The 26,527-nt window shown below is 36.5% G+C and overlaps 1 protein-coding gene across 2 annotated transcripts in view; it reads right to left on the bottom strand.

Moving 5' to 3' along the window:
* The window catches only part of INO80 (INO80 complex ATPase subunit), a 131,773-nt gene that overhangs the window by 55,758 nt on the left and 49,488 nt on the right, over window positions 1–26,527 (bottom strand). For both annotated transcript variants that reach the window (XM_030842983.2, XM_030842984.2), the window contains exons 11-24: window positions 25,668–25,735; window positions 24,369–24,578; window positions 23,809–23,889; window positions 22,836–22,931; window positions 16,502–16,561; window positions 15,918–16,060; window positions 14,673–14,757; window positions 13,583–13,700; window positions 12,575–12,660; window positions 9,700–9,867; window positions 9,337–9,470; window positions 8,251–8,318; window positions 7,421–7,514; window positions 6,454–6,625 (exon numbers count right to left, since the gene is read on the bottom strand). In XM_030842983.2, the coding sequence (XP_030698843.1) occupies window positions 6,454–6,625; window positions 7,421–7,514; window positions 8,251–8,318; window positions 9,337–9,470; window positions 9,700–9,867; window positions 12,575–12,660; window positions 13,583–13,700; window positions 14,673–14,757; window positions 15,918–16,060; window positions 16,502–16,561; window positions 22,836–22,931; window positions 23,809–23,889; window positions 24,369–24,578; window positions 25,668–25,735 (1,583 nt within the window). The remainder of the gene's footprint in view (window positions 1–6,453; window positions 6,626–7,420; window positions 7,515–8,250; window positions 8,319–9,336; window positions 9,471–9,699; window positions 9,868–12,574; window positions 12,661–13,582; window positions 13,701–14,672; window positions 14,758–15,917; window positions 16,061–16,501; window positions 16,562–22,835; window positions 22,932–23,808; window positions 23,890–24,368; window positions 24,579–25,667; window positions 25,736–26,527) is intronic.

Genomic DNA, 26,527 nt, shown 5'->3' with positions numbered 1-26,527 from the left:
ACCTTTCTGGCCTTTTTTCTCACTACTGCTCTGTATTTTGGCTCAAATCTTCAACTTGGAAAATCCTTCCTTCTACCCAGGGTCCCTACCACTCAAGATCCAACTTAAACAATACCATTTCTATAAAAGAGTTTTTTGTCCATTTTAACCTAAAGTGATCTCCTATCCTGAACTTTACCACTAATCATCTATCATTATTTTGGCAGTTAATTATGTTTTCTTTCATCTCTGATCTTGAATCATTTCTATTTTTAAAGTCCTTTTAACTTTGTGCATGTCTTTTTACTATATACATGAATGAGTTTTCAAACCAGAAAATAAGAGACCATGACTGTTAACACACCTTGCTCACAATAGGCACTGATGCGTGACACGTTTGTAAACAACATTAATTACAAGTGCTTTTTCTCTGTGGGAGTAGACTGACACTGGGAGGAGGCTATTATGAAAGAACATTAGAAAAACCCCAACCCTTAAGCCAAGATCACAGTCAATCACTGCAGATTCAGTCAATCAATAAGCTCTTCTGATATACATACAAATTAATGGACCCATTCACTCAATCCTATTGGCCCTTGGGATCAAACAAGTGAAAACAGCAGGAGAGAAAGAGTGAAGAGTGTATGGAAAAAAATAGTACTTTCTCCAGTAAATAGTGTGTCCTCCACTCTATTAACATTCCTTACTCAATTAGCCTTCTTTTAACTGCCTGGATCAGTGGTCTCCAGAGAAATTACATGCAGGCTTCACAATGTAAATAATATTAATATGCTATTATTTATGTATAATTTTAAAAGAAATAATGCACAGGTATTGGCAAAATGGATAAAGAATGTTTTAGTAATGGGGACATAATCAAAAAACATGGGGCTACTGGCATTGCTGAAAAGAGTTTAAACTAAGATAGATAAGCTGATTCAAAATTTACATGAAAATGCAAAAGGCCAAGAACAGTGAAGGCAATATTGAAGAAAAACAAAGCTAGAGGACTGGTGCTACCAGTTATCAAGCCTTATTATGAAGCTATAGTTATTAAGATAAAGTGGTACTGGTCAAGGATAGACAAATGGACTAATGGAATAGAACAGGGTCTAGAAACAGACCCACACATATACAGCCACCTGTTTGACAAAAGTGATGCTGCAGTGCAACAAGGATGGTCTTTTCAACAAATGAACTTGGGTCAAAAGGATATGGATATCTGTAAGTCAAAAAATGACAACCCATAACACAGACTGAAAACCCAGTTTCTTGTAGATCCGAATGGTAAATCAAAACAACCTTTGGAGAAAAACAGAATTATCTTTATGACCTTGGTAAAGGCAAAGATTTCTTCAACAGGACACAAAAAATGCTAACGATTCAACAGAAGACAATATTTAGAGTGATAAAGTAAGCTACAGAGTAGAAGACATCTGTAATACATAAAGAACTACAAAACACCATGAAAAATACAGACAGACTAACAGAAAAATAAGCAAGGGTCTCAAATAAGCACTTCATAAAGGAGGTTATCCAAATGGCCAATGAGCATTAGAAAAGGTACTCAATATCATTATTCATAAGGGAAATATAATTTAAAGCCACAGTGAGATACTACCACATAGAAGGACTAAAATGAACAGACAAAACAATGTCACATTCTGGCAAGGACATGGAGCAACTAGAACCTCTTATACACTGTTAATGGGAATGAAAATGGGCACAACTGCTTTGGAAAACTGTCTGGCATAACCTATTATAGATGACCATATGCATACCCTATGACCCAGCAATTTGACTACTAGATATATATACCTCACAAAATACATATGAATTTTCATTAAAAGGTGTGTACAGTAACGTTCACAGCAGCACTATCTGTAATAATAAAAACTATAAGCCACCCAAACATTTTGCCTATAGTAACTCTTACAGGGAGGACACTGGGAGGAACAATGAATGGAAGTGGGCACAAAGGGGCCTCTGAGGTAAAGTTCTGACAGTGTTTTGTGAAGTTATCAAGCTGTATGTACACTTATGATTTGTGCACTTTCCTATATGTATGTTAGTATCTCTAGAAGAATAGCCAAGGCAATAAGAAAAAGGTTTATATTTTTTTAATATAGTATACCTATTACTTCTCTCTGTCTCTCTAATCTCCTTGGCCTGTTGTTTACTAAAGGAAAGCAAATAGTCATATTTTCAGAATCAACTTAGCTGCTTCTTAGACTCATGAATTCAAACGGTTATTAATTAATTTCATTAGAAAAAAATTTTAACTCTCTAATAATTGATTAGCGTTACTGGTTATCATTTCCAAGTTTTCTTCCTACCTCCTTAAGCTTTTAAAGATGGACCCACATTTATATGTCAGTCCTTTTCTAATCTTTCAAGACTTTTGTCTTCCTGAGGTTCTAATTCACCATATGAATGATAGCAAATACCTCTCAAGTCATATTTTCAGGACATTTGCTAAGACTAGTAAGCACAATTTTAAGTTTGTTTTCTGTGAAAATAAAAAATTTTCTCTCTGATTCCACAGTAGTAGCGTCCCTGTATAAGTAAAGGAATCTTCCAGATGATCTGTAAATTGTATTAATAATGCCAGAAGTATTTTTGTAGATTTCAATGACAACAAACAAGTCATGTCAGGAAAAGGCACAAAGCACATACATGGTGAATTTATCCCACACAAAGCAACAAACAAAAAGAATCCAAGACCCTGTATCTAAATCCAACTGACAAATCCAAACATCAGCAAGACAGATAATTATTACATTTAAGTCTCACCACTGCTGTCCATACTTGAAGAGTTACCTTTGAAAAAAGGCTCATTTTTGTCAATCATATTTTTGTGAAAAACTGTAAACTGGCAGGATTACAACAGACTATGAAATCTGGATGTGTGTTTCTGATGTGTGTATGTACGCTAAAATACCATGCATCTTAAGTTTTAGCTTTTATACTCTTAACAAAGGAATTTTGGGAATCTGTTGTAAAGGATTAGGTGTTCAAAATTTCCTTCTCTATCCTTCTTTGCAAAACAGACAATGTAATATTCTCTAAAATACTTCTTGAATAAGAGAAAAACTCAGTTCGGGACTTCCCTGGTAGCGCAGTGGTTAAGAATGAGCCTACCAGGGCTTCCCTGGTGGCGCAGTGGTTGAGAGTCCGCCTGCCGATGCAGGGGACACGGGTTCGTGCCCTGGTCCAGGAAGATCCCACATGCTGCAGAGCGGCTGGGCCCGTGAGCCATGACCGCTGAGCCTGCGAGTCTGGAGCCTGTGCTCCGCAACGGGAGAGGCCACAACAGTGAGAGGCCCGCGCACCGCAAAAAAAATAAAATAAAATAAAAAAGAATAAGCCTGCCAGTGCAGGGTACATGGGTTTGAGCCCTGGTCCAGGAAGATCTCACATGCTGCGGAGCAGCTAAGCCCGTGTGCCACAACTACTGAGCCTGTGTTCTACAGCTCACGAGCCACAACTACTGAGCCCGCATGCCACAACTACTGAAGCCCACAAGCCTAGAGCCCGTGCTCCGCAACAAGAGAAGCCACCGCAAAGAGAAACCCATGCACCGCAATGAAGAGTAGCCCCCGCTCACTGCAACTAGAGAAAGACCATGAGCAGCAAGAAGACCCAACGCAGCCATAAATGGAAGGGAGGGAGGGAGGAAGAGAGAAAGAAAGACTGTTTGGAGAAATCAGTGTGAGAAACAGTACAATAGTGGTAAAAGGCATATTCTAACAAAGCCATTCTTGGGGGACAGTTCTCATAATAAACTACTTTGCTCAAGTCTGAATTGGGTTTTTTCAAAATTACTTAACTTTATTTATATTATCTCTGAATAGGAGGGATATAACAGGTACATGCCAAAATATACTAAGACAGAGATGGACCTTGATCACTAACTACATGTCAGGGTAACTCTGCAATGAAATGTGCATATTGATCTCAGAGTGACTTCTGGTGGTCTCTTTCATATTCAGAAAGTGAGACCTTCCTTAAGTCCCAAAATGTCAGTTTCCTTCCTTTCTTACTATTAAAAAGAATGATCCAGAATCTTTCTATATGGTGACTTTCTTTACCTAGTTCCCTTGCTATTCTAATATCATGCAGTCACTGAATGCTGTATTTTTCAAACTGTGAGTAGTAGGGTCATGAAATCATTTTTTAGTAGCTTCCAAACTAACATTAAGAAAAACAAAAGGAAAAAACTCTGTGCACTGAAGGAGGGTAAATACTGTTTTGTGAATATTTTGTCTTAAAAATTTATGGATGTGTAATATTTATATATGTATGTAATATCTGATATATCTACATAACTACAGGTGGTGTAAAATATTCTTGTGAGTCATGGTCAGACTTCAAAAGCCACAGATATAATGGGCTTTATTATATTTTTATTGTTACACATGGAGCTTCAACAAAATGATTCTTCATTCAGAACCCAGTCTAACCTTTAAGGCTAGATATCATGTAAAGATTATTCTGCTTAGTTGAAAGCAAATATTTCTTAGAACAGATATACCAACCAACTCTGGCAAGATACACTGGTATTTCAATATATGTATTTTGGAGATAAGGATGGTGAGACCAAAAGCAGAACAGTATCTCTACACATACATGATTAGCTTTCAGCTACCTGTGGCTCAGTAACTCAGTGTACATTCTAAGCCACTACAAGAGCAAAGGTCTATCTATAACACAAAATAAAAGTAAAGAAGAGGACATGGAAGTGAATCTAACTTTGGAAAAACCAGTTTCACATAAAGCATATTGCCCACATCTAAATTTCTCAGGAAATTAACTGATATAAGGACCTCACTGAACAGGTGATCTGAACATACTACTGTATTTTCATAAAGCAGAAGACTACAAATAAGTGATGCATATCTTTCAGTGTTAAGTAAGATGCAGGTATCTACATAATAGAGCATAAAAAACCCCTGGGAGAATGGTGCGCTCTGTACCAAAAATAAAACTAGTAAAAAAATTTTAACTGTAGTAATATAGAGTACCAAATGTAAGGAAATTGGTCTACAGAGGTTAAGCAACTCTTCATTAGACATATCAGTATTCACTAGTAGGAAGTCACCTTGCCACAACTGACTATATTATTCCAAACAGGCTGGAACCCAATTCTATTCTCCTTCTGCATTAACGATCTTATCTTCAGAGTCCAAAAAAGTATATGGAGCAATGCTTGAGAAACCAACTGGGAAAACAGAAGAAAAGGAAATCATACGGGTTCTCCAGTATACAGGGGGCAAATAACCAGATGCAGCCAAAGAACATCCTACATTCGATAGCTGTATGACTGATGACACATTAAATTTTCTAGAGGATACAAAGAAAAAGTTCTACCTTCTAAACTTTTAATCTAGTTGAAGAACTACAACATATAAACATACAAGTCTCTTACTAAAACTCTCCAGTGTTACACCCATTTCATTCAGAATAAAACCCAAATCCTTAGCATTAACTTATGAGGCCTCACATGATCTGAATCTGCACCTATCACCTATCACTTATTTCCTATCCCTTTTCCCCTTACCTACTATACAACGGCAAACAGTTATATGAAAAAGTGCTCAGCATCATTACTTTCCATGGAAATGCAACTGAAAACCACAAATTCAAAATAAATGGGCCAACAATACCAGGGGTAGGCAAGATTTACAAGAATAAATCTCTCACATTGCTGGTGGGAGTTTAACTTTGAAAAACCATTTTGGAAAAATGTTTGGCAGTGGGAACTAAATCTAAACATACGTATACGTGATGATACAGCAATCCCATTTAGTTGCAGGCCGCAACTAACACCTGATGCAGCCAAATAAATAAATAAATAAAAACAGTACAATAATAAATTGTGATTAGAAACAGACAATGGAACACTTCATAGCATTAAAAAAGAATGCTACAGTGCAACATGGATGAATCTTACAGGCATAATAATTGAGGGAAAGGAGCCAGACACAAAAGAGTACACACTGGATCATTCCATTTACATTAAGTTCAAAAACAGGGTAAAATAATCTGGGATGATAGCAGTAGAATAGTGATTACCTTTATTTGTTGATTTGTTCTGAACTAGAGGTTTCAAATGGGAAGAAGTATGAGGGAGACTTCTGGGTGCTGGAAGTATTCTATACCTTCATCTAGGCAGTTGTTACACAAGTGTATACACATGTATAAATTCAAAGAGTTGTACACTTAAGATCTGTGTACTTCACAGTAAAGTTATATACAAAACATATATTAAATATATATATATATATATACACACACACACACACACAAAATGTCTATTAAGTGATATGTAATAAGCTATAACACTACACTGCTCCCACTTCTCTGGGAACTTTCTGACTCCCTCAGGTCTTCATTTACTTTATTACTTTTATTGATTCAAAGAAAAGGGAAGGGAGTACTAAACAGATAACTGATGCTGAAACAATTGCTTACCTTTAACAAAGGGCAGCTGGAAAGGTTGGGAAAGGAGAGTGGAAAATTAACCCCAAGAAGGAAATCCTTGTTTCTCAGATATTTCTGCTGGCTCTCCCCTTCTGGCTCTCCCCAGGAGCGCAGCTGATGGAGCCTGTAGGAGGCTTTCAGAGACAGGAAAAGAGCTAACCATCTGAAACAAACCACAGCAGACATGCTTATTCAGTGCTCCATGGAGGGCTGAGGGTAGTTCATAGCAGTGAGGAACCTTGTCTCTCATTAACATGTCTCTTTTGTAAATCTTGAACATTTTAGACACAGCTCTTTCCTACTTTCAGATAAAGCCATTTCATACTTTTGTTCTATAAATTCTATCTTTGGCATGAATTGGTGTGCTACTATGAAAATGAAAATCCTCTGTAAAGCTCCTCTCAGAATTAAGGAATATTCAACTCTATCACAAAAACTGTAATAAAAACATCCTTATACTAAGGAGATAGCCTCTCCTAATGAGGTCACTATTTTTTACACAAATACAAAGTAATAAATTAAGTAACAGCCATTATTCCAAAGAATAAGAAAAGAGAACTAAGCTTCCCTGAATACGTAAGGCAGGCTATGCTGCAATCACTACTAACTAAAGGAATCATCAGTCATCATTTGCCCTGTAGAAACAAATAAACAAAGTAGTCTACCTAGAAATTAAGAAGAATTGAAGACCTTCTGGTAGCATTTGGGAGAAGAGCCTAAATAGTTTTTATTTAAGGTATATCACGAAGCATCATGCAATTATTAAAGGATCAAAAGTATGATTTCCTTATAAAAATTTTAATTCTTTTTTTTTTTTTTAAATTTTAATTCTTAACAATACAAAAAGAATGAGAGGCTCTGTAAGATGACATAATAGTAAATATTTAATTTCACAGTATTCGACCTTCGCCCCTGATTATTCCCAACTGCTCTCTCAAACAATGAGCAAACTTCTCACCTGGCCAAAAGTCCCTGAAGCATGAGGTTTGCCATTTCAGCTGGAGATACATCAATAAAGCGAAGGAAAGAGAAACAGCTTTCTTCATTAACACCTGGAATATCAAAGGACAAAGTTAAACCCAACAGAAAACCAAGAGGCAATACTCAACTAAAGCCTGCTGAACTGCTGAATTTTGACTTAAGAATCAAAAACTATTTTAAAGGTTCCAATACAGCCACTTTGATATTAGACAGTATGTCATATTTTTGTACTACAATCATAAGTAGAAGAGGCAGACCTATGAGATATGGCATATATGGGCCAGAGTGGAGTTGGCTCATCAGTTACCTCTGGGGTTTTGGATTCTTGGCTAACTGCCTTCCTCTTTTTATCGTGCCAGGAAAAAAAAAAAGAAAAGGAAAACACAGAGGTGTTTCTGAACCTCTGCCTTAATACTTTGGACAATGCTCAAAGTCGAGCAGCTTCCTTTCCTTAAACTAAGGAGGAGGGACCTAAGAGTCCCACACTAACAAGAGTCCTGCATTGTCTCTATCACACCTCTATTCAGAGGGTGTAAAAAATTCTTAAGAGGCAGGTATAAAATAAAGATGGAAGGTCAATCAAAATGGAAAACAATTAATCCAAAAAAAATTTTTATTGCTTCCTGTTATAGCCAAAAAGCCTAGCATCTATAGATGAAGACAACTAATTTACTTAAATCTTATCAAGACTTTATAAATAAAGGCCTAGAATTCACGCAAAGCCACTACTAGTTCCAACTTAGCAAAACAAAGAGCATCCTGATAAATCCTTGGCATTCTTCCCTTCTCAAATATCAAAACACCTACCTTTTCTGTGAAACAGAGACTGCTGGACATAGTCCGGTGCAAATGGAGAAAGAAGAACCCTTAACCACCTGTAAAGTAAGTAAATAAAATAAATCCAAACCCAAATATAAATATCAGGAACTTAACTAAACTGGAGGTTCCAAACTAAAAGAATCATTTAAGGTTTGAAACTGTTTCTACTTCTGAGAAGTTTGTTGCCAGACAAAATCATAACATATACGTCAGAAAGTACTAAGTACTTAATAAAGGTAGTAGATTATAATACAAGTTCAAAGTGGTCTCATTTTATTTCAGAGAAGCACAATTCTAGCACTGCAAGTTGCTATATACTATATTAAACAAAAAGCACTACAACTCTGGTTGTTTCCCCCTGCCCATCTAGTTAAGTACTCGCCTGAAGCTATCACAGACAAAGAATTCCTAAAATGAAACCCAAGAAATGTGTCTCAATTTCAATAATATCAGGCTAGATGTTGTTGATGATTATTTTGAAAGTACTGTTTATATTGTCTCTCTACAGAAGGAGCGTTCTAAATCTATGGTTCTCAAGTGCAGGTGTGCACAAGAATCCTTTGGGAGCTTGTTTAAAAATCCAGAAGCCAGGGCCACCCTCACTCGGAGGTGCAGAATGTACATACACAGCCATTTTCTGAATGGAAATGGTTTCTAGCATATTACCATTAACAATCACTTCATTTTTACCAAATCTGTGACTGCTGATTCTGGGAAGAAGATAAATTTGATTAATTTGAAATCCAATCAGTTCTTCCACAAGTGCTATTCCAAGTGTATAAACCATCACAAAGCCATTTCAGTACTGAGGCAGAGACATTTGCTGATCTCTCTTGGTACAAGTACATATTTGTACACAGGTGCACATTCCTCACTCAGAAAGGCAACTGGAAGTGCCAGTTAAATTCCTGATAGTGCACAGATCCTATCACAAGATCCCTCAACAAATAGTGGTCCACCCATTGCTTAAATACCTCGTTGTGAAACTCACTCTCAATTAAATTTATCTAAGCCACAAAACCCCAAATTATACAAAAACACTCTTAGAGCAAACAGATATTAATATTTGCTCACCTGTCTCGTGAATGGTTGAAGACCCTGATCTGTCCATGACGGTAGATAAACTTTGAAATCTGGTATGGCTTTAGGGAAATATGAAATGGAGACCAAGTTTCTTGTCGTTCAAATAACTCTGGGTGATTACACACCTAACAGGAAAGGAAATGATAAGACAGTATTGTCATGTGCAGACATCACTCTATGAAACGATGGAGGAATCCCAAACCCTACATGTTTACCTTTATGAATATATACTTTCCCATTTTCATCCTTTTTTAACTGCCTTTGTTTATTTGGCATCAAGGCAAGATAGAGCCTTTTTTCTTGAAGTGGGTTAATAATAAAGACAACTCCAAGGCAGCTGACATAAGCTCTTACCTTCCTAAACTGCATGACCAGATTCATGAGGCTGCTGGTGGTTGTCTGTGCTTGCTGGGTAGAGCCCATAGAAGACTGCAATAAATCCTCAATGGAAATTTTGTTCTTTAGTGCCTGATATAGCAGCTTCTGTCGGCTGGTCAGTTGGCAATACATTAGAATCTCAATCTAAAAATCAATAAGGACATTTATATTTTGAAAAGAGTTTGTAAGAAAACGCAGTATCAGCATAAAGTTGGAAACTCATGCAAGGCAGATTATGATTGGAAAAAACAATATACATATTTCTAGAAACTCAGTATCTCTATAAACCTGTGATATGGCTAATTATCCAGAAAAATGTGCCTTCTTTGACCCTCTTCCCTTGTCACTCACTCTACACTCTGTCCCTGGGCGACCTCTTCCATTTCTAATAACCCCAACTACCGTCCATCACAGTGACTTGCAAAAATATATTTCCCAACATCCCCCGCCCAATATTTCCAACTACCTACCATAATAGTATCACTCAGAGTCTGCAGCAATTGCATGTGACATATCAGAAAAAAATTCTCTTTCACAATTTACTTAATTTATTAACAGCATTATCACTCAGTTGCCCAAACAGAAACTTCAGTCACCTCTGATTTTTTCTCTCTCATACCCCATGTTCTATCATTTCCTAAGTTCCTCAACTCAACCTGGAAATCTACCTCTAACCACCTTTTCTGACCATTCCCATTGCTTTAATACAGGATCTCATCATATCTAATCTATACTATTACTGTGGGAGCTTCCTGCCTCTAGTCTCTCCTGGTTCCAAGAAACTTTCCATACAAATCTTATAAGGTACTCAACTGCTGAAAAACCTTCAATGTAAGTTACTGCCTATAGTAAAATATTAAAAATTCTCCTGTAGGCAGAGGCCTCCCATAATCTAACTCACCATATTATCCCAATCTCATCAAGTCCTCCTATATATATTAGCTACAACAGTCTGAATAATGTTTGCCAAACATGCTGCCTATTTGAATATTGTTCTACCTTTGTTCACTCTTGTTGCTTAGCACCCCTTCCTACCATATTTTCCTAGTAAATGCCAACTCATTATTCCAGATCTAGCTCACATGTCATCTCTGCTTTGATACCTTCTCTAACCTTCCCTAATAGAACTACTCCCTTATCTATGTTCCCATTATATTTCACATAGATAATCATTGCATATCTTACGATACAGTACTAGCTATTTATGTATTCATTCCCCTTGGAAATCTGAATAGAACCTGGAAGCTGCATCTCTACGGACCAGTTGCTGGCAGACAGTAAGAGTTCAATAATACTACTGAACTATACTACTGAACTATACTATAAATACTATTGAACTATACTATGAATACTATTATTTATTGTATTATAAATAATATACTATTTAATAACAGATTAGAAACATTACTGATGTTTAAGAAATTTATACTCTGCACAGTGGTTAAGAACCATACGTCTTTTGATCACCTCCCTAATGACCACTAAATAACAGACATTATGATACTGCTATTGTTTTTAAGCTGTTTCTGATATAAAGGCCTCAAGGATCCATTTTTTTATAAAGTGCTTTCTATCAGGTACACATCTGTGTGAACTACTATTCAGTTAAAATCAGCCAGTTTCACAAAGCAGCCATAAAGATTTTTTTAAAAGGAATAAAACAAAGGTACACTTCTATTCCTTTTTTTTTTTTTTTTTTTTAATATATTTTTTTTATTCCTCTCTTTGAAGGTGTACATCTCCACCACAATCTTGTAAGAGAGTTACTAATTTCAAAATGATCCAGCCTTCTGGCAGTGACAGAGAGAATCACCTGATATTATCAAGAACTTGGAAAGATGCTTTTTATATAGACAGCAGAACTGTGAGGAACAGGTGCAATCTATGGGAGATGGGAAAATACCCCAAAGGACTGGGAACTGGGTGAAAAAAGAAGGAAGGAAAATATGGGGAGGATTCACAAGAGATAATAGAAAACTACAGAAGTCTGGTAAGATCCAAAAAAACATTATTTATAAACCAAAATTACTGACTTTTTATGAGAAAAAATATTACAACCCAAAACACATTAAACTTCTAAATCTATCTCTCAGTCTGCAGAAATACAGGAGACAGAGGAACATGTTAGACAACACCACAATGATGCAACCAGCAAAATCCAGTATGTGGGAAAACTCTACAGGACAAACAACTCGGTTTCTTCAACAAAGAATTGCAAGGGGAGAAAAAGTAGGGTGGGACTAAAAGATGCTTAAAAGACATAGCACCCAAATACTATGTGTGGACCTTGCTTGGATTCTGGTTTCAAAAGCTGAATACTTTTTCAAAGAGACAGAAAGAAAAAAGCATACACAAAGACAACTGGGAATATCTGAGCACTGACTGGGTATGTGATACTACAATGAAATAACTGCCTTTTTTAGTAGAGGTGATAATGATATGTGAATATGTATTTTAAAAAACACCAAATCTTTTAGAGACACCCATGAAAATATTTATAAATGAAACAAAAGACAACTGGGATCTGCTTCAGAATAATGCAGAGGGGTGAAAAATTGTCATGAGTTGATCATTTAAACTATATGGAGTTCATTATACTCTTTTTTCTACTTTTGTAATGTTTCAAACTCTCTGTAATAAAAAGTATAAAACAAGAAGAAGAAAAAAACTATTACTTGCCTTCATTATTTGACTCATTTTAAGTCTTCTTTGACCCTCTCAAGTTTAAAGGTCTTCTATCAATCAAACTAATTACCCTTCAACTAAACATTTACCAAGGAATTTCTTTTCACCCTGGAACCCTAGGTTGGTGCCTATTAAGGCATAAACTCACAAGGTCTTCTTTCCTTACCTTGTCAGACAATTCATTTTCCACATCTTTCTTGATTCTCCTCAGCATAAATGGCTTCAAGATCATGTGTAAGCGAGAGAGTTGATCTGAAATGCCAGGAGCCCCACCGACAAATAATACATTATATCAATTTAACACAAACAAAAGAAATATCATGACCACCCTTCACTAAACCATTCTAACACCTTTTGGCTCAATGATTTTCTACAAGAAGACAAACAATCGCAAGGAGGAAGCCAAGGGATCTGAACTTTCCACAATGTCTTCCTGGAGTCAATTGTGCAAATGCATTTTGCTCTCATTTACTCAAACCAGTAAGGATGGCTTTGTTTTTATTAGAATTCACCTTTACAGTGTTTTAGGAACATTCTATCAATAATAGGGTTCTCAGACAGGTCTAATGCAAGCTATCTGGGACTCCCAGTGTTCCCCAAAAGTCATTTTTTCAATGTATATCAGCAAATGAACAACATGTAGTATAAGAAATTACTTAAAGACTTTTCTAATAGTTAGTAGGTGGCACTTCATGTTATGTAATAATACCTCATAACTCTCTTAAAATATTAGTCAAGAGGTAAAAAGAAATTGATAAACAAGGTTAAAAAATGTTTACAGAAGAAACAAATCCTAATATACAGAGAAAATAACAAAAATTATCCTTCTAATATTTTCTGGTTTTATCACAGGCAAAAAGTCTTACCCCATTCCACAAAGAATATAAAATTTTTCAGGATCTACGTGGAAAATGAGGATTTCGTAATCCAAAATGTGAATTTTGCCTGTTCTGCCTTGATCAGTCAACACTACAGGAGCATCACTTGAGTTAGTCCTTTTTGGACTCTTTTAAATATGTACAAAGCACATAATTATTTTAAAAGAGAAAAAACTTTTCTCTCAGATCCTTCTATGCATACCAGAAGAAAAATTCTTCATATACAAGAAAATACAGAATTATGTAGTTGCCTACACTAATAGGTAGAAAGAATGAATGTTCATAAAAGTACTCACTCTCATCTATGGCAGATTTGTTTTCAGCGTGGCTCTCAATGTCCTTGGAAAACCATTCATTAAATTCCTCATGTGAATCAAATAATGTTGGCATAATGAAATGCAGCAGAGCCCAGAGCTGGAAACAAACAAAAAGCAAAATAACTATAGAGCAACAAAACGACAGTATGTGAAGACATGATGAGAGTTTGGAGAGAGAAAGAGTGAAGTTGCAGGTCTGTGTATCTGTGTCTAGGAGCATGTGTATGTGTGAGTAAGTGAGAGAGAATGAGTGTGTAAGCACACTGCCTCATCAACCAACTCTAATTCTATAAGGTACTATAGCAAAAAACTATTTTTCAATTAATTTCCCACTGAAAGTCTGAAAGCGCAAGTCCTGCTCAGCTTGTGCAGTGAGATAGTTTAAAAGATCTTATATAAAGATCCATTCCACAACTGAACACAGTCTGAGGCAGCATAACTTGCTAATAATAACTCTAGATCAGGGGTCAGCAAATTACGCCTTGTGGTGCCAAGTCTGGTCTGCCATCTATTTTTGTAAATCAAGCTTTATTGGAACACAGTCACACCTATTCATTTATATCTATCTATATATATATAGCTGCTTTCACATTACAATAGAAGGTTGAGTAGCTGTGCAGTGACTATATGGCCTATAAAGTCTAAATATTTATTATCTGGCTCTTTACAGAAAGTTTTCTGACCCCTATTCTAGAAGATAAAATTATCTTCCCCAAAGAAAGAATTTTAGCTCCTCTCAGTGTCAAAGAATATTACCTTTTTATTCTAGTATAAAAATATCTCTGCATTAGATGAGTAGCATTCTTAATGTGATTATGATTTATTATATAAGAAACAAAGGAATAAAGAAATTTATTTGCCTTTTGCCAGAGAATAAGAAAATAGTAATGATGCCCCCCCCAAAAAAACCACTTAGGGCAAGCCATGGTCAAATTCTTCCTTTTATGTGGGGATTGTAATTTATACAAAGCCGTAACACTCCAGGTAGGCATGGGTAAAGAATTTTATTCTGTGTTGGAGCCACTCTGTTTAATGCAGACATAAAACTGAGGTCTTTACTAGTGCCTACCTCTGCCATGGTGTTCTGAATGGGGGTCCCAGTTAGCAAAAGCCGATTCCGACACTGAAACTGCAAGAGTATCTTCCAACGAACACTGTCCAGTAAGATGAATTACAAATTCCAAGTTAGCAGTAAATATTCACCCTATTGAGACCCCTTATTTCTAAAAATGCTTTTCAAAAAAATAACAAACACTCAAAATCAAGGATCAATACTCTACCATGAACACAATTGAAAAATATTACTCAACAAAGCTGACGACAGGAAATTTCAAAGGAACTGACTCTATACTGAAAACGTGGTATTAGGGTATACATTAAAAAAAGCCCTCGAATAGCAGAGTAGGATCCTTTCTGGCTTGATAAAAGTCCTCTACTACCTTTGGTCAGTTTTGTTGATACAGACCATATAATTATAAAGTATTATCTACAGTAGTAGGTTTTAAAATTATTACTCTATGCGCTTCCAGTGTGAGTTTGGAGGGAGCAATGGAGAAAGAGAAAGGGTGTGAGAAGAAAATGCAATGTGAGTCTACTGCTCCTGGCCACAAGCATGCCCTACTTCAAAAGAGTAAAATATGAAATAATGCTCTTTAGAGGATGGAAAGTTCCATGGAAAATACCATCCTGCCAGTTAACGTGGACTTCTAAGAAAGCCCTATGGGCTCACCAAGAGTTAATAAAAATCCATCAAACCCAAGGTCTAATACCACTGAGTAACACTTTCTAGTCAACCACTCATTTACTATTCATTTTGGGAACTTAAAGGTATTAGAACATTTTAAACATGTAACTTCCAATAAAAGGATTCTTGGGCGTCTAATAACCATTCAGGGACTAGGATAACCTTCATAAAACAGTAGAAGCTACAATCCACATAATGTAACATTCTACTTCCTACTAAGACCTCCTGTCTAAAATAAGCCCTGCAGCAATGAGCGGACACCCCTTCCTCCACAGAAAATTTCCTTGAAGAACAAAAATCGGTTAAAATGCCATAATTATTGAATAGGGAGAAAAAAAGCTGAGGAAAATCTTTATACTCTAAACATTAATATGTATATTCCATGAAAATGCAAAAGAGAATTTATGCCTCTGGTCAGATATATGGCTTATGCAGAGACCATAAGACCATATATAAGCCATATACCATGTTTTCAAATCTCTCTGATCTTCATTCACATGTGTGTGTATATGAGACACACATATCTATATATCCTCAGTCCACAGGCTTTATTTCTACTACTCATGTTACCTGGAACTACTCTTGAGCGCCTGAGCCTCATCCAATACCATGTACTGCCACTTGACTCGCTGGAAATACTTTACATCCTGCACCACCAGCTGGTAACTGGTGATAACCACATGGAAGGGGGCATCCTGAGTGTAGAGGGTCTTCTGCAAACATAAGAGGGCAAGGGTGAAAAGAGATACCTAACAAGTCATAATAAGACAATGAGGAATGGAATTCATTTTCTAAGGCCAAGAAGTTTAAGATAGCTCTAAAGATATACTTCTCCAATGTAGGAGATGTGCAGTGAATTAAAAGCATAACTGTTTTTAAGGTAGTTACCTTAACCACAAACCTTGTTAAAAACTAGTCTTCAGCTTATTAAAGAAAAAAGTTCTTACTTAATCCTGGACTTCAAGTCCAGCTGATTGTCTATAACAGGAAAAGCATTGTAAAAGAAAAAAAGTACACTTGCCTAGTGTCCAGAAACATATAAGAAGATTTTATGTAAGTGAAATTACTCAAATCAACTGGAGAAATAATGACTGCACATATGTGTGAACATGTATATGTGTGTGTGCATGCGTGTACAGTAAGCTGAAAGTTACCTGACTCCAGAACCTCCTGATAACTTTTCTATCATGAGGATTTCCCCAATATGGTAGCACCTGGAAAAAGGACCAATATACAGATTATTTCCTAGTGATAATCTTAAAAGTATCATCACAAATACGTTATTCAGAATGATTTTTTAAAAACCTAATAGAATGAATATAAGAGTTCCTCTTCTGTCACTGCCGCACTAGGTGCTGGACTAGCACTCCTCCTACTGACCAAGTTAAAACACAGATACAAAACATTTGTTTGAAGGCTTCAGAGAGCTACTGAGTCAGTGGAGAATTATACAGCCCAGATCTAGAAAAGAGAGGAAAGCCTGGCATCTGGAACATGTTCCCCCTGTGGGTGCTGATCCTTCCCAAAAGTTCTAGTTGAGGCTGAGAAACTGAAAAGTTGTTTTTTGTTTTTGTTTTTTTTTGTTTTTTTTTAAAGAGACACAGGACCACAAAACAAAAACTGTAGTTCAAGGAGGAGGGATTCTGATAATCACCCACCTCCCTGGCCTTAAGTTGGGAATCAAAAGATAGATACACAGGGTTCCCTGGTGGCACAGTGGTTGAGAGTCCGCCTGCCAATGCAGGGGACGCAGGTTCGTGCCCCGGTCTGGGAAGATCCCACATGCCACTAAGCGGCTGGGCCCGTGAGCCATGGCCGCTGAGCCTGCGCGTCCGGAGCCTGTGCTCCACAACGGGAGAGGCCACAACAGTGAGAGGCTCATGTACCACAAAAAAAAAAAAAAAAAAAAGATAGATACACACCTGTAGTAAAGGTAAACTATACATACACTTGCGTTATCAGGTACTGAATCCTGGTTTCAAATCATCTCAATTCCTGACTAGATTAAGGGGGCTTTGGATTATTATTGCCCCAGAAAAAAAATTACTATAGGCAAAAAAATCCACAACAAAACCCCAAACACACATTAATCCTCTCTCAGGAAGAAGAAAACAGTATCCAGAGCCCACAATTATCTCTACAATTTTTCCTATACAATGTCTGGCATTAAAACAAAAACAAAACAAAACAAAAAAATCAGATATGGAAAGACTAGACCACATAACTGAAAACCAACATGAAATATAGATAAAAGAAACAAACTCACAGGAGATCTAGATAACAAAAATTTTAGAAACAAACTTTTAAAAAAATGCTAGTTTTGGGCTTCCCTGGTGGCGCGGTGGTTAAGAATCTGCCTGCCAGTGCAGGGGACACGGGTTTGAGCCCTGATCTGGGAAGATCCCACATGCCGCAGAGCAACTAAACCCGTGCGCCACAACTACTGAGCCTGCGCTCTAGAGCCCGCGAGCCACAATTGCTGAGCCTGCGTGCCTAGAGCCTGTGCTCCACAGCAAAAGAAGCCACCCAATGAGAAGCTCATGCACCGCAATGAAGAGTAGCCCCCACTTGCCACAACTAGAGAGAGCCTGCGTGCAGCAATGAAGACCCAATGCTGCCAAAAAAAAAAAAAGCAAGTTTGTTCATTGAATTAAAAGATTGAGAATTTCAGTGGTATACTAGAAAGTATAAAAGAATCAAAGAGAATTTTTAGAACTGAAAAAATATAATTAAAATTAAGAATTCAATGATGAGGGCTTCCCTGGTGGTGCAGTGGCTAAGAATCCACCTGCCAATGCAGGGGACACGGGTTCGAGCTCTGGTCTGGGAGGATCTCACATGCTGCAGAGCAACTAAGCCCATGCACCACAACTGCCAAGCCTGCGCTCTAGAGCCCCCGTGCCACAACTACTGAGGCCCACGTGCCTAGAGCCTGTGCTCGGCAACAGGAGAATCCACTGCAATGAGAAGCCCACGCACCGCAACAAAGAATAGCCCCTGTTCGCCACAACTAGAGAGAGCCTGCATGCAGCAATGAAGACCCAACGCAGCCAAAAATAAATAAATAAAACAAATTAAAAAAAAAAAAAAAAAGTAGCCGGGGGTGGGGCGGGGAAGACACATAACATACAGAAAAACAACCATAAGAAGTAGAACTGGAAAACACAGAACATCTTTAAAGTACAAAAATTTATTTTAAAATTAAAAACAAAAAAAAGAATTCAGTGATGAGTTTAACAGCAGATAGAATCAGCTGAAGAGCTGATTAGTGAACTTGAAGAGAGGTCAGAAGGAAATATCCAGACTAAAGCATGGAGAAACAAAAGAATGCAAAATTCAGCACTTTTCTGTGATGTTTCTAAGTGTGACTTTCATTTTTTTTATTGTTATGGGGCTCAAAGTGCTTCTAGAATCCGTAGCTTGATGTCCTTTGTTCTTTTGAAAAATGTCAGCCAAATGAAAGCACAAATATGCAAGGAGGAATGAAGATCAATGAGCAATGAATATGTAAGTAATATGAATAAATCTAAGTAAGTTTTAAATGTATAAATAATAATGTCTTCTGGGGTTTAAAATATAAAATATATACAAAAACAACAGCATGTAAGTCTAGAGAAGGCGGATGTAGTTACAGTACTCTACTAAGGTCTTTGTACTGTCTGGAAAGTATTAACAGTACTAATTTATATTACTTTTGAAAAAGTTAAGGGTGCATGTGGTATTCTCCTGGGTATCTACTGAATAACAGAATGAATATATAATTAGCAAGTTTAAAAGGGAGAGGAAAAAAAAAGGAATGATAAAATCTAATCAATCCAAAAGGATTCAAAAGGAAAAAAAAGTAAAGCTGAACAGGTGAAAGAAGCAGAAAGCAGGGACTTCCCTGGTGGCACAGTGGTTAAGACTCTGCACTCCCAATGCAGGGGGCCCGGGTTTGATCTCTGGTTGGGGAAAGAGATCCCAAATGCATGCCGCAACTAAGGAGCTGGTGAGCCGCAACTAAAGACCTGGCACTATCAAATAAATAAATAAATATTTTAAAACTAAAAACTAAAAACCATAAACACAATAACAACCCTATTTAAAAAAAGAAGTAGAAAGCAAAGAGCAAGGCAGCAGTTTTAAACACAATATATCAATAATTACATTAAAAGTAAGCACAGATATTCCAAATAAAAGGCACGAAATACACCTTAAATGTAAGGCTATAGAATGGTTAAAAGTAAAAAGACGAAAAAGATACCATGCAAATACTAGCCAAAAGAAAGCTATTTAATATCAGAGAAAATAGACTTTAACGCAAAAGTCTTAAAGGAGGAATTTCATAGTAATAAAAGGTTCATTCACCAGGAAGATAAAATTATAAATTTGTATACATCTCACAGCCTCAAAGCAAAAACAAAAGAAAACAGAATGGATAAATCCATAATTGTTGCAAATATTAACACACCTCTTTCAGTCAGTAATAGGAGAGGCAGACAAAAAAATCAGTAAAGATAAAAAAGACCTGAACAAGTTAACAAACTTGACCTAATCAACATATATACAACACTGTATTCAACAAGTACAGAATAACTATTATTTTCAAACACACACAGGACATTTATAAAAACTGACCATATGCTGAGCTATGAAAGCAAAGCAACAAATTTCAAAGGATTAAAATAATAAAAAGCATGTTTTCTTATCAGTGGATTTAAGCTATAAATAACAAAAAGATACCTAGAAAACCATCCTTTGTGTAGAGAGTAAAAACAACACTTTTAAATAACCCATGAATCAAATAAGAACTTACAGTAGAAGCTGACAGTATTTTGCATTGTAAGATAATGAAAATGTGACACATCAAACCTTTGGATGGCTACAGTCATGCTTAGAAAGCAATACCCTAAATATACATTAGAAAAAGCTGAAAATCAACAATCTAAGCTCCATCTCAAGATGACAGAAAAAGAAAAAAGTTTACAAAAAAAGTAGACAAGAATAATAGAAGAGCAGAAATAAATGAAATACAAAACATACAGAATAGCCAATTTCAGGAATGAAAAGTGGTACATTAACTAGAGAAAAAATGTAAATCTTATTTCATGAGGAAAAGGAGGTCAGAGGCAGTAATCATACTAGAACCATAAAATGAGTGTTACTCAGACACCTGCCAAATAAAATGAACTTTCTGATGTTATCATCATAGATCTAAGTATCTTTTGAATGTAACCAGATTATAAATCTGAGCAGAGTCTACTTCTAACTATGTTCTACAGGGAAGCAAACACATTTCTGACAATTCAAAGGAGTAATGGTAATAGAAACAATGAATCAATAGAGCAGAGGTCATTAAACTTTTCCTATAAATGGCCAGATAGTAAGAATTTTAGTTTTGTAGGCCACACAGTCTCTGCCACAACTACTCAACTGTGCCTGTTGTACTGTGAATGCAGCCATAAATAATAAATAATCAAAGGTGTGGCTGTATTCCAATATACATGTATTTAAATTTCATATATCATTTGCTACGAAATATTTTTTAATCAACAATTTTAAAAAGTAAAAACTATTCTTAGCTCATAAGCTGCACAAAAGAACACGTGGTGGATTCCTCAATAAGTTAAATATAAAGTGACTTAGCAATTCCACTCCTAGGTCTATACCCAAAAGAACTGAAAACAGGACAGGTGTTCAAACAAAAACCTGTACATGAATGTTTATAGCAGCACTATTAACAATAGCCAAAAGGAACAACCAAAATACCCATCAACAGATGAATGGATAAACAAAATACAGTATACCCAGATAATGAAATATTATTCACTATAATATTATATGTTATAATATTATGACTGAAATATTATTCAGTCATAAAAGGAATGAAGTGCTGATACATGTTACAACATGATGAACCTTGAAAAACCTACTAAGTGAAAAGCAGCAGCCAGACATAAAAGGCCACATTCCAGGTATACAAAATATTCACAATAACCAAACCACAGAGACATAAAGCAGATTTGTGGTAGCCAGGGACAAGAGGGAAAGTGAAATAGGGAGTGACTGCTTAATGGGAAGGAGATTTCTGTTTGGTATAATGATAAAATTCTGCAATACGATAGCAGTGATTATTGTACCACACTGTAAGTGTACTTAATACTACAGAATTGTACACTTTCAATTGGCCCACAGGCCATATTTTACTGACCCCTAGACTAGAGCTTCAAAAGGAAACTCCACGTGCAAATGAAAACTCAGTGTCAGGCATGGGTATAAAGTCAAAGGAGAGGTACCAATGACGTAAGTAGTACTACATTGCCATCTATCGGCCAGTGAAGGAAATGTTGAAAACTTTAGTGGTTTGGAAGAAAATTTTAAGACAATTTTTCAAGCTCCTAATTGTTTGACATGTACTAAACGACAATAACAACAACAAGAAAGCAGAAAAAAGATGAGGGGCTCCTTATTCAATGTGAAAAAACCCTAGAGAAAATATTCAATAAATTGCCTTAGAACGATCTCACCTCCTTAGAAAGTTAAGAATGAGTCAGCCAAGCTAAAAGCCATATACCTAATGTGCCTTGTAAACAGTTCCTAAGTCTATTAATTCAGCCGCAAAGGTGGGGCCACAGACACAAAGGTGCCCCAAAGTGGAATATCCCAGACATGTCCCTATTCCTTATAAAGTATAAGCCAGAAAAACACCTCCCCCATGACCTCTTAAATTGCATAGAACCCATGATTATTATGGAGACCCAAGATCAGAGATCATGTCAATATCTCTTGATACATATCTCCAAAAAATCCTCCTTACCATGCAACTTCATTATCATTATATTCCTTTAGGGACAAAACAAATATTTAACTCATTTCCTTCTTTTTACTTGCAAATAATATAAAAAATCCTACCCATTCTTTCTTACATCCCAACAACTTTGCATAATTAAATCCCTATTTAAATCTTGTCCATACTTGATGCAGCATATTTCCCTGCTGATCACATCCTACCTAAATCTCAATTCTTTTCCTCTGAATTAGTTAAATGCAACTCTCACATTATCTACCTTAGACATTATAATCTGGACCAAGACTGAAGAGCTGGCTTTGGAGTGTCAAGAAAATAGATAATCTATGAATAAATTTGAAGGGGGAGGAGTGTGGACAACAATGCCATAAATTACAGTATATGTACCTTGATTTATCAAAACCTATATTAAGCCAGCAACGCAGACATTTTCTATTATGGCAGTACAACTAGGAGCTACAATTCATGTCGTCAATGCAGCAAATCACTCAAACTGGACTTTGTCTTTCTCATAAAACATAAGGATGTAATATGCTCTTTTATTGCTCCCATCAGTAACTTTGATAGGAAATGTATGCAAGGTTATTTTGAAAAAAAATGCAAGAAATTAAAAGCTATTATGAGCAATTAAGTAAGTAAGGCAGCAAAAAAGGAGTCAGAAAGTTTATTTTAAAAAGCAAGAGAATTTTGTTGATTTTTACCTTAAATTTAGGAACAAATCTAGTAAACTCCTGGTGCCAATTGTTAAGTGTAGAAGCAGGTGAAATTATTAAGAAAGGTCCCCAAATGTTCTCTCTCTGAAACAGAAAAACTGGGTCAGCCAACTGCAGGAAAACTGAAGAAATTTAATTCAAAATTATAATTAACGACAAGAGGAGTTTAAGAATAGGAGATGCATTACAACAAGAGAAATGGTTCGTATCTCCCATACCTGCACACTCAATGATAATATCCTATGTTAAGAAAAATAATATTCTATGTTAATAATAACACAGGCAAGGAAGTTGCTCGCACACACCTTGAGGAAAAAAAAACCAAGCAATTACTCCCCACCCGCCCTTACGGGTCTTAGTTTATATCATTCACAAAGCACTTATGACATACTGACTTGTATGTGTTGCTTTTCCTTATACTAGATGATCACAACTATTTTACTATTATTTAATTGGTATAGAGTTTTCTGCATTTTTCAAAATGCTTTCACGCATTTCTTCTCATTTAATTCTCACAAATTTCCTGTAAGGCAGATAGTATCCCCACTTTGCAGAAGTGGAAACTAAACCTCACAGAGTTAAAGTGAAGTCAGGTCAAAAGAGGCTAAGTGAATTGTCCAAGTTTACACTGCTAGTAAGCACAGAGCTGAGATGTGAAACCAGGTCTTCTGATCTAACTAACTACAGTGTTTTTGCCACTACAATGGTGGTTCTCTACAGAAGTGGAGATGGGGAATGAAAACACACATGCTTAGAAACTGTCCTAGTCTTCTTGAAAACCAGAATGTTTCACCACACTGTATCACCCACCCTGTAAAGGCCTTGAAGGCAAGGAGCAAGTCCTACTGTCTTGGTGTGCTACAGAGTCTAGCGTACTGCTTGATAATGGCTGATTCTCAATAGAAAATGACCCTAGGATGGACAGAGAGGGAAGAAGAAAAGACTGCATGCATCTACCCACCTCAGCCAGATGGGCAAGGAGGGCAATGCTCTGTACTGTCTTACCAAGTCCCATTTCATCGGCAAGAATGCCATTAATACCCTGGAAAAAAAATACACATAGTCAACACCTCTCACATTGCATTACACAGGGTTCAACTTACTGCCAAAAAGAACTACCCAAAATGTCAGATTTGTTCAAATGAAAGTGACTAGAGATACCCAGCTTCAGCACTATTACTACTGTAATAATTCCTTTTGCCAGTTCCACAGCTACAACTCTGAATCATGAGACAAACACGCCAAAGCCAGTTTTTCAGCTAATCTAATCCAGGTACAAGTAATCAGGTTTATTACTAAGACTACTTAAGACAAACTTTATACATGATGCAAATAATCCCCAATAAAATCTCCAGGTTAGAAATATACAGACATCTTTCTGATTCTTGTCAAACGATAAAGCTTTTTAAAAAGGATGAAATCTAAAACATTATCTTGTGCTCATTTCACAATACACTGAACCAACGACTTTAGGAAAACAGATAACAAAACAGAGTGGGTATGAATAGTTCTAAAATTTACCTGTTCATAGAGATTTGCCAACCAATTCATGCCTTTCAGCTGATAACCTTTTAATTTGCCATTAAAAATTGTAGGCTGTGGAATATCCTCACCAGCCCGGATAGATGGGTTTGCCAGGCTATAACTCTCCCCAAACCCAGTGCCAGACTTGTTTGCTGCCCGTAGGGCAGCTGCTCGACTTTCTTTTGCATCTTCATCAAATGACCTTGTCTGGAAAATAAAAATATATTAGAAGAAATATATAAGAGGAAAATAATTAAATTCAAATAAAATTCATAATGCCAATATATCTAACTTGTGCTAGTTCGAACAAACTTTCTGATAATATAATGTAATATATTACATGTAAGCATAATACACTTGACTCTTGAACAACATGGGTTTGAACTGTGTGGGTCAACTGATACGTGAAGTTTTTTCACTAAGTATGTGCAGGAGTACTACTTGATCCTGTGGTTGGTTGGATATGTGGATGTGGATCCATAGGTATGGAGGGCTGACTGTAAAGTTATACAAAGATTTTTGACTGCAGGGTGGGTCGGCACCCCTAACTCCCAGAGTTACTCAAGGGTCAAGTGTAAAGTATATTACTAATATTTTAAAATTATTTTAACAATTATATTGAGAATACATTTCTGATAGACAGGCAGTAAGCCATATTACACAATTACTTGCTTCATCAATGAATTTACTAAGATTTGATATAAAACCTGTTTGATTGGTTGGGGTTGGTGAGGAATAGGTTGAGTTTGTCTCTATCCTTGATTTGGACCCTGTCAAAGTTACACAGGGGCTCCTATGCAGTATATTAAACTGTATTTTCCTTACTTAATTTGATCTAACTGCAGTTTCTTTCTGATTTCATTAAATGTCACTATATCATGAACAAGCAAGTTATTACTAAAGTAAAAGAAGGTGCTAACTTAGCAGTTTTAATACATGATATAACTTTCTTAACATGCAACAGTGTGGACTTTTTCACTAAACAACCATGATCCACTTCATTCTATATTACCCATGATCACCAGGAAGGACAGAAGAAAAAAAATAGACAAACTGTCTTAGCGTCAATCAACACATTCTTAAAGCTCAGACAAGTGAATGCTCGTTTCCCATCTTTCCTCAGGTATTCCTCTATTACTCTAAAGTAAATAGAGACACACACCCCCCCAATGCAGTCACATACACATGTACACATCCATTAATGTTTTTAACTGAAAATATGATTAAGATTAAAGGAAGACCACCTAAGTAAAAAGTTGTATTTCCAGGGCCCAACATTTCATTTTTAAGACTCACCCGTGCCTGATGAATATGGTAAGCATTTTCAGCATTCTTCAGGGCCTGGGCTTTGAAATGGTTACTATCTGAAAAGGGAAACGTGTACATCATAACACCTCATTAACTGATCTCCTTTAAGGATGCAATTTATACTAGCATATGTGGATCCCTGACGCCCACATTCTATTTATCCCTAAGTTCACAGAGGGTGAGGGAGAAGAAAGGCTCAAATTACTTGACAGAGGTAAGGACTTGGAAGTGGCAATGGAGGCAGAGGGCTGCCATGGTCTCTAGGAGCCAAAGCCAGCTCACAAAAGCCACCTCACAAAAGCCACCAGGAGACTGAGCCCCAGTCTCCCAATCCTGCGTTTCTTGCACGAAGCAATGCCGATGCCGGGAAAAGCAAGACAATGAGGATTCAAAATTGTAATATATTTACACCAGGTGATTCCAAAAGAAGAAACAGAGACTGTGTAAATCCCAACATAATCTGAAGCACTCTCATTTTCTCTTATTCTTACTCAACATGATCTTGACCACTATTCTCTGCGAACTTCCTCTCAAACTTTACCCCAATTCCTCCCTCTCTGTGTGGTCACAAAAATACCAAAACAGTCTCTTCTCATGCTTTACTCACATCACCAAGAATCCTGTTATGTGAGAGATGATTTTCTCTAATTAGATATGTTCACTGAATTCTTCTGATACAATATCTTTTATTTCTACGAACAAATCAACACACAAAATATTCCCAAATTTGCAAGATCATATAACCACACCCTTTCTTTTTCAAATTCTTTAATAAAAGTTTTTTATATGCTTATTTTATACAAACATTCACACTTCCCCTACTCCAATAAAATAAATCCCCCTTTTGA

This window comes from Globicephala melas, chromosome 2, assembly GCF_963455315.2.
Source record: "Globicephala melas chromosome 2, mGloMel1.2, whole genome shotgun sequence".
Lineage (NCBI taxonomy): Eukaryota > Metazoa > Chordata > Mammalia > Artiodactyla > Delphinidae > Globicephala > Globicephala melas.
This window is presented reverse-complemented; position numbering and strand designations above follow the sequence as displayed.